The sequence below is a fragment of the Gossypium arboreum genome, chromosome 13 (assembly GCF_025698485.1).
Source record: "Gossypium arboreum isolate Shixiya-1 chromosome 13, ASM2569848v2, whole genome shotgun sequence".
NCBI classification, from domain to species: Eukaryota; Viridiplantae; Streptophyta; class Magnoliopsida; order Malvales; family Malvaceae; genus Gossypium; species Gossypium arboreum.
In genome coordinates, this window is record NC_069082.1 from 10,106,770 (window position 1) to 10,115,944 (window position 9,175).

General features: G+C 33.0%; 2 protein-coding genes across 3 annotated transcripts; both read right to left on the reverse strand.

The window, feature by feature from the left end:
* Nucleotides 1-609: 609 nt before the first annotated feature.
* Nucleotides 610-4,331, reverse strand: LOC108464503 (pyruvate kinase, cytosolic isozyme-like). Of its 2 annotated transcripts, none has more exons than XM_017764840.2 (4): nucleotides 4,236-4,331; nucleotides 3,670-3,961; nucleotides 1,951-2,412; nucleotides 610-1,635 (listed from the first exon to the last, which is right to left on the reverse strand). In XM_017764840.2, the coding sequence occupies exons 2-4, from the start codon at nucleotides 3,925-3,927 to the stop codon at nucleotides 823-825; spliced, it is 1,533 nt and encodes a 510-aa protein (XP_017620329.1). In that variant the 5' UTR covers nucleotides 3,928-3,961; nucleotides 4,236-4,331; the 3' UTR covers nucleotides 610-822. The 2 variants fall into 2 exon arrangements, with proteins under 2 accessions (XP_017620329.1, XP_017620327.1); XM_017764838.2 differs by having other exon boundaries at nucleotides 3,670-3,964; nucleotides 4,236-4,327.
* Nucleotides 4,332-6,456: 2,125 nt separating this feature from the next.
* Nucleotides 6,457-8,799, reverse strand: LOC108463424 (transcription elongation factor SPT4 homolog 1-like). The gene is made up of 5 exons (XM_017763366.2): nucleotides 8,534-8,799; nucleotides 8,335-8,426; nucleotides 8,170-8,225; nucleotides 7,399-7,460; nucleotides 6,457-6,755 (listed from the first exon to the last, which is right to left on the reverse strand). Exons 1-5 carry the CDS (start codon nucleotides 8,621-8,623, stop codon nucleotides 6,705-6,707), a joined length of 351 nt encoding a protein of 116 aa, XP_017618855.1. The 5' UTR covers nucleotides 8,624-8,799; the 3' UTR covers nucleotides 6,457-6,704.
* Nucleotides 8,800-9,175: the final 376 nt, after the last annotated feature.

Here is a 9,175-nt window from a genome sequence, read left to right on the forward strand (position 1 = left end):
TGTTTTGGGGCTATTTGGATTTACTCCATTAGGGTTTTAAATTTTTTAAATTATTTTAGGTCAGTTCAATTTCGAATTGGAGTTCATTTGAATTCGATTCTTTCGGATTTTTCTGATGAAGTCATTATAAATTCAATTTTAAAACTTTCAAATCATTTTAGGTTAGTTCAATTTTGGGTTGAGGTTCATTTGAGTTTGAGTCTTTCGGAATTTTTGGTTGAAGTCATTATAAATTCATATCATTTCGAGTTCAAATAATCAAATTAAGTTGACAGTAAGGAATTTATCTGGGGAACATTGATGAACTTTTACGGTTCATGAAAACCTTGCATCATAATTTTCTTGTTAGAGACACTTTAAGCTTTAATGATTTTTTATTTTCAAAGGAGGAGATATATGACAAGGATTGTGATAGACAATAAGAACCCATCCGGCCAAGCAAACAGAAAAGAGTCAAGACATGCAGGCCAAAGACACGACTCACAGATAGCAGTGGACAGACCACAACCTCTTATATGACTTGTGATGGATCGAAGCTCGATCAGAACCACTAAGTTTCCCGCTCTCGAGTAGAAATTGGGTCGGTATATAGTGTCTAAATGACCAACATTTTCAATTCAAATTATATGAATTTATCTGTAATCTCAAAACACAACGATAAACATCCACCAAAAATTTCCCGGTCATCCAAGCGAAGTTTTTCCTTTAACAAAGTTTAACCACAATAAAAGATCATGAAATCAACATAAAAGGACTAAAAATAAAAATAAAAACCCCATTTTGAAAGTTCATCAATGGACGCTGCACAACCCAGCAATATCATCACTTCACTACGCAGATCTTAATAACAGAGGCAGCACCAATCCGGTGAAGTGCAACAATGGCATCACCAGGCTTGCATAGCCCCTTCTTTGTAGCTGATTTCATTGCAGCTTCTAATATAACCTCAGTGGATTCAGCATCAGTTGCCTTGGCTGACCCTTCTGCCAGTATCGGAATCAAGCCCCTGTATATCAGACTATGCCTTGCCGGCCGTTCATCGCTGCAGGACCAATCGAATGAATCCGTTGTCAATACCGGGACAACCACTGATAGGATGGGAACGGCTGGTCTGTACTTAGCAACCAGCTTGGCAGTTGTTCCACCGCGTGTTAGAACAACGATGAGTGTAGCTTTAGCTTTGTTAGCTGTTCGTACGGCTGAGGATGCGAGACTTTCCAATGGGCTCATTGGAAGCGGGGTTGATCGGATCATTTCTTTGAAGATCGCACCATAGTCAAGGGAGGATTCTGCCTCTATACAAATTCGAGACATGATTTTCACGGCAAGCTCCGGGTATGCTCCCGCAGCACTCTCGCCGCTGAGCATGACACAATCAGTACCATCGAGGACAGCGTTGGCAACATCAGTTGCTTCAGCACGGGTTGGCCTTGGAGACTTGATCATAGACTCGAGCATTTGAGTGGCAGTAACAACTGGCTTGCCTGCTAGGTTACACTTGTATATCATCATCTTTTGTGCTAGGAAGATCTTCTCCACTGGAATCTCCATTCCAAGATCACCACGTGCAACCATAAATGCATCAGTCTCACGCAAGATCTCGTCGAAGTTAATGACACCCTCCTGGTTCTCAACCTAAAACAATATCAATATCCATGCAACTTATTAGTCTAAAAGGAGAACTAAGGAAGATTCGTCGTAGCCAATGGAAAACATCGTCAAAGATGGGCAATCGGTGGCATCGAAAATTTGGAAATTGATATACAACATTAGAACAGTAAAACGAACAACTAAAGATAAACTTAAGTTGCTCCTCACGGGCACAAATCAATCAGCCTCGGTCTTCTTCTCTTAAGATGAAATTCATAGAGACATACAATGATCACATAAAGAAACCACATAAAATCTTATCAATGATGGTAGTTCAACAGTGAAACAGAAACAAGATACCTTTGACATCAATTGAATCTGCTTTGCATTGGGACCAAGAACCTTACGGACATTAACAAGATCGGACCCTTTGCGTACAAATGAAAGAGCAATCATATCGATATTGTTGGGAACTCCCCATCCTAAGATATCTTCCTTATCCTTCTCTGTGAGCGTGGGAAGATCCACCACAACACCAGGAAGGTTGACATTTTTCCGTTCACCAATCATAGCAGTATTCTCACAGCGACATCTCACAGTTCCAGCAGAAGGATCACATTCTAAAACCGTTAGAGTGATTGTACCGTCTGCACACAAAATGGTGTTCCCGGGTTTGAGATCAACAGCCAACTTTTTGTAGCTCATTGAGATCATATTCCCATCCCCCTTGATAACATAATCAGTTGTGATTGTAATTTCTTGGCCCTCCTTAAGGTGAACAGGTTTCCCATCCTTTAAGAATCCGGTTCGAATTTCGGGACCCTGCCACAACAGAGCAAATCAAACACAAACTACCATCTCAAAGAAGGAAAATATAGAAGTTAGAAGAGCTGAGAACAAAGAGAAAAGAAAACCCAGACATTCTTATGACCTATGTTACTCGGACTCGGACTTGAACTCAAACTCAAGTGTATGTGCCTTACACTGTTATAGTTAGATTTTTCTAAGTTTTTTCATGTATTTAGAGGATCCTTGGAGGTCAGATCGTATCCCAGTCAATCAAGGTTGCACCTAGGCGAGCCTGCATCTTAGCTAGAAAACAAAACAGCTTCAAATCATTTCGGGCCAAGGCCATTCGATCCCGCGCACACTGTGTGCGCCTAGACGCCCATTTTTGCAAGGTGATAGGCATAAAAAAAAGCCCGACTTATTGAAGTTCGCCTTAATTTCTTTTAGATTTCACTTTTCTTCATTGAATATACCTTTATTTTTCCTTTTAGATTTCACTTTTTTTCATTAACCATACCTTTACCAGTAAGAAAGGGAAAATATCAAATTTTATACTTATGGAGTATTCAGCAGATATAAGCCATAAAAATCATGCATATTTACTAATAAAAAACTTGTATATATATACAAGGGTTTCAAGCAACTAGAGTTTAAGGCTAAGGAAAAAAATCAAAAACTGATTGGAACCAAGGTGTTTAGACTATTTTTAAATAAAAGTTAAAAAAACCATAATTATCCGAACCAAATTTTATATTTTATTAATTTATAATTAACTTTAATTTTTATGATCTAAAATAAACATTCTAGGTTTAAAATAATTAAAATAACTTAAAAATTCTATATAAAAATTATGTTAAAAACTATATTAGATTTATTGATTTTTTATTTACTTGAAAAATTTAATTTTAGCAGATTTTAAAAACTAACAAATAATATAAAAAAAAAAAAGAGTCCAAGGAACCCAAAATCTAAAATTAGTATGAAAAAACAAAAAACCAAATAAAAGGAATTGGATTATGATGGATAGTTCAAAAAATCCTATTGAACTGATCTGAACTCACCCTAAATAGAGTGTGCCTTGTATCTAATGACACATTATCTTTCATTTGGACTTTAACAAACAAATATCCATATAAGCAATGCTTGGTTACTAAAAGTAGAGAATTTCTGGGCCCAAAAATTGATTTCTTTATTATCTCTAATCTACCCTTTAATCCCCGTTCAAATACACAAATAATGATAAAAAAGAAAGTAATAAAACTATGAGATAATGATGGGGTAAAGGGGAACCTTGGTGTCAAGCATGACGGCGCAGAGGATGCCGGTACTTTGCATGGCAGCCCTGAGATTGTTCAAGGTCTCCTGGTGATATTCATGGCTGCCATGGGAGAAATTGAAGCGAGCAACGTTCATGCCGGCCCTCAGCAGCTTCTCGATCATGGGTACCGATCGCGATGCCGGACCCAGAGTGCAAACGATTTTGGTTTTGGCGATACGGCCATCATTTGGCAGCTCCTTCAAGATCCCATCAATGTCTATATTCGCCATTTCCTTTTTGATTTGCTCAAAATAAAAATCTGCTCTGCTGCACCCATTATCAATTAAAAAATATTAAAAGTCATCAATGAAAAAGATTGGGTAAGAAAACCCAGAGAAAAGGAACATTGAGATAAACAGAATGGGGTTAAGGTAGGATTGGTGAGAGAGATCAAATGAGGTAAATACAGAGATGGTTTTTTAAGATATATATATATACATATATATGTATAAAACCATATGAACAAATTACAAGCAAACAAAAAAATAAAAATAAAAATGCTTTATGTCGAGTTAAATTGAGAAATGAGATACTATACCTTATAAGCCAAAAAAGAGTAGTTTTGAAGAACAGAACAGTGAGGAGAGTGGTGGGTGGTGTGGTGGCTTTTTGTAGTATGAGAGAGGACTGCAGGAGGAGTTTAGAAACTGAAAAGTAAAAGGTTGTATTTCTAATTTAACCCTTCAATTATACCATAATTTTACATATTAGTCCTTACAATTTTTAAGTGGTTTTCAGGTTATCAATTTTGTCCTAGTTTTAAAAACAATATTATCCAATAAGAATGTGAAATGTGGCATAGTATGTAGTAGATTCTTTTTTTATTAAATGAAATAAAATTAATAGTTAAAATAAAAACTTTTAAGGATGGATATTGAAAATTGGATATAGTTTGCAGGCCGACTTACTAATAAAACCAATATAAAAGGAAAAAAATTAATGTAAGGGACACGTGGTGGTAGGTGGCCCATTGGAGATTTTGTAAATCTTTGGATGTAGAATTATTGGTATTTGAATTAAAACAACAAGACTCAGAATCTAATTATAATTAGAGTGGTGAATATTTTAACTTGCAAATTTAGATATTTTAATCAATATATTTTTTAATTAAATTTATTTCAATATTTAAATATAAATTAATGATGTGTTGCCATATAATCATTTAAAAATTTGAAGTGATGTCTTGGAATAATCTTAATTATCAAACTTTTACATTTAGATAATAAAAGCAAAAAAGAAAATGTTTTATTGGAAGGTGAGGGATGGGTAGATAGGCGTGCGTACATGCGGTGGATGGGTTTTCCTTTTGGTTCCTTTTTGTCCCTCTTGTGTGGGCAAAGGCTCAAACTACACTCTTGTATTATTCATTCCTCCCCCAAAGATTTACTTCGCTTTTAGCTTTTTTCTTTGTTTTTGTTTTTATTTTTACTTTTTCCCATATTTCCAACTACAATAATCTTAGTAATTTATCCCAGTTTTGCTCTCAAATAATCTCTACTCATTTCAACTTTTTTAAGGCTAAACAAACAATTTATCCCTTCTCTTATTTTTTTTCCCTTACATATCGTTTTACTTTCAAATTATTGGCATTTAATAAATATGTAAAACATGTCACATTTTATTGTTATTTTTTCTATTTTAAGTATATTCGAATGAAAATGATAATTTAATATGATAAAAAATTAAATATCAAAATAACAAATAATGTAGTCTAAGAGATAAATCATGACTTAACATCTTTTTACATTAAAATATATTTTAATTTTATGTAATTTTGCATCTTTAAAATTTAATTCATTTATTTTACAGATTAAAAATATAAGTTCAATTATTAACATCATTAAAATTTTTCTGTTATATTTAGATGCATTACAATTATTATTAATTTTGTTATTTTTTATCAAATAAAAATATATTTCAAAATATTACACCAATAAATTTAATAAAATAATTGTAATAAGATTAACACTTAAATATATTTTTGAAATTTTAAAAAAATTCCAACTTATAAAAACAGAATATTTTTATATTATAAAAGCCTAAATAAACACGTGTTGAAATTCGGAAGGACAACAATGTCCGCAGCCTCATATTTAAGTCACGTGTGAATTTAGTATTTTATATTAAATTCTTTTAGATATATTTTGATTTTATTGTGATTGTGTTTTTCATAAAATTATTCCTCATATAAAACTAAAAATACAACATTTAAATATATTTCTTGCAAGAAAACTTATAAATATATATATCAACAGGTAGATATTTGGTACATAGGATAGTTTATTTTGACTTTTAGTGGTTAATATTTTTAATTTTACAATAAATAAAAATATTTAAAAACTTAGAATGTGGTAGTTTTAAAATAATATAAGTCAAATTTCAAACTTTGACTTCTAATTAATTTAAATTTATAATAGATAATTTTTTAAAAAAAAGAGTATATTTTGAAAGCTAGACAGTAGTAGTTTTAAAATATACTTAGAAAATTTTGGTACTTAGAATATTTAAAATTATAAAATCAATGTTCAAACAATTTAATCCCCAAAAAATTCAATTATGGCAACTTAAATTAGTTGTGCTTTCCTATATGATAAACTCCATTTTAAAAATGTTTTAAAATTTTAAATTGATGTAAGCACGATACATTTTTATAGGAGAGAACAAACTCTAAAAGTAATATCATTGAGAGGGACAACTATGGACCTCAAAAAATTTAGTCTCCATAGCCCGTAAAAAAAAAAACATGAAGCAGATGAATCTATGAAACAAACTGAATTCAAATATTCTAATTTGCAATTGTGGACAACAAAGTAATAGCCAGATTTATAAAAGCCTTTTTTGACACCAAGAACCAAATTCCATGCAAAATCTTTCTTGTGGATGACTAGTATGTTTACCAACTTGTCAAAATCCCACAAGTTGGTGCAATTCACTGTGTTACTATTCTCCTCCATCACTACTAATAATATGCAGTTTTCCATCCTTACAATGTTATTGAGGCTATCCATTACACCCGTTTCGGTGGCACATACTGCACATGAACTTCTTCGCATAAAGCCTGTAAGAAGGAAAACAAACGATCGATGAAGGAAGCTAATGCTTTCGGAAACCACGAAAGAAGACCGAAAGTCGAAACTTTAATCAACAAACACAAACTTTGATACAAACGAGTTGCATGTAGATATATTATTGTTATACAAGCCATTTTCCAGTACCAAAATCATCAAATTTAACATAGCATGGCTTAAATATAATATTGAACGGGAAAAGCAAATGGACATTTGCCATAACAAATGATAGATTTGAACTTATTCCTAAGTATGCCACTGCCGTTTACAAAGACAACCCGGTAACTGAATATTATCATCATAGACCTATGGTTACCAAGGCATCAATGTCTACCATACTGAAAGAAAGAAATGCACTACCTACCTGGCATGATATACCCAAAGCAAATAAAAAAACTAATGAACTGCACATAAGATGAGAAACCATGCCTGCAAGTTTGCCACTGCAGCTCCCAAAATACGACACGCTAATAATGGAGAGAGGAAACTAAATATTATCATCGTAGACCCACTGCTAGAAGATAGTTGCATAGAGCACAAAGGCAGCAATGTCTACCATAAAGAAATTAATGAACCATACAGCATGATATACCCAAAGGAAATAAAAGAATTTAATGAACTGAGCAGCCATACCTGCAAGTCCTCTGGAAGTGCCTCTGAAACTGCAAGAGTGTAACAACCAGGGACAAATCTTCCTGGAAAGGATTTAAAATTATATAAGAATTGGATATAATGGAATACTGTATGCATATAATTTCGAAAAGCATCAAAATTCTAGTGCCTTATGAAGTCTAGAAGCATTACTAGAGAGTTCATTAATTCAACCATCTTCATAAAGAACAGGCTTCAAAATTCAAATCCAACATTTATGCGAGATTGTATATGGGAAATAAAAGAAGTATATTAAGCTGACAGCAAGAGAGCATCACAACTAGATGACCCAAACTTGAAAACTCAACCTGATGAATTTATATAAAATGTCACTATCCTGGATCCGTCCAATCCAACCCAAATTGATACGAACCCGGAACTGATCTAAACAAATTGCTTAAAATGGTCTAAACCCAAAGAAGCTAAAACCAAAATGATCCATACCTATAATACCTTGACTCAAAAATCAAAATGCCCACATTCTAAATGATAAGATTTGAAATTGACCCAAATCTAAAATAATTAGGAGGACTCGAACCGAAATGACACTGAAAGTTTTAAAATCTAAATTAACCTTTCTCAAAACCGATCCTTTCCGCCAACTTGACAGGTCTAATCACCACAAATTTCTATATCATATTCTCCATTCTACACTCAGAGAAGTACGGTAAACTTTGAAACAATTCCTAAAATAATTGTCCACAGCGACAATAAACAGAAAATTTTGAAAAGAAAAAGGGTTGAGCATATTACCAACTCGCAGCCAACGAGCAGCCCAACTTCTAGCCGGGTCCATCACAGATATCATACTAAGAAACCAATCAACAGAACATATTTCAAACAAAGCTAAAAGAGACAAGAAAGTTAACGTTTAATGCAAATGTTTTTGTTTCTAATAAAATAAAATGGAAAGATAACCCATTGAAATTCGGAGTAGTGCAATCTACGACGCGCTCATTATCTCCATCCATCTTAAAGAATGGGCAGTTATCGCATCCTGATTCTCTGAACTGTGAAGTTAAAGCCAAAGAAACAATAATTAAAACTCCATAGATATGAAGCGTTTTGAAAGCGAGAAAAAAAAAACCATGATTGAATACGGAAGAACAAAAAGAACCTGATCATATGTTTTGACGAGACGGCAACGAAGGCAAGCCCTGAGCTCGTGTCCGAAGCTCGTCGGAATTTGCGCCGGCGCGGTCCCCATTGCTGTTTCCGATTGTATTCTTAAGGATTTCCCTGCTTAAGTTTTTAGCAGCCGAAAATAATTAAACAGAACAAAGCATGCAATGGATGCGAGGGCCAGGAACAGAATTTAGTAGAGCTTTCAAGATGGGCCATGCTCAAAATCTCAATATCAGAGGGCTCAAAATCACTTGGTAAATTATTCTTTTACTTTAAAGGTGGGGGAAACGGAATTGAAAAATACAGCTTAAAATAAGTTCGGCAAAAAATAAAAATTTAGTTACATTTAATTAAAATTCTACCTTTTTATTTATCTAGCATAAACGTTTTGAATCAAAAAAATTTCACAAAATTATCAATGGGTCAATTTTGAATTTTTTAAATTTCTAGACAAAGTTATAAATAAAAAATATCTTTAGAAATATTCTAAAATGATTTCTTCAAAAAATTTCTCTTTACTAATTTTCTTAAATTCAAGTATATAAAAATAATTACCTACGACTCTTGAGAGACTTTAGAGAGTTCAAATAATATTAAATTTAATCATTTTAATATTAAATTCATATAATAGTTT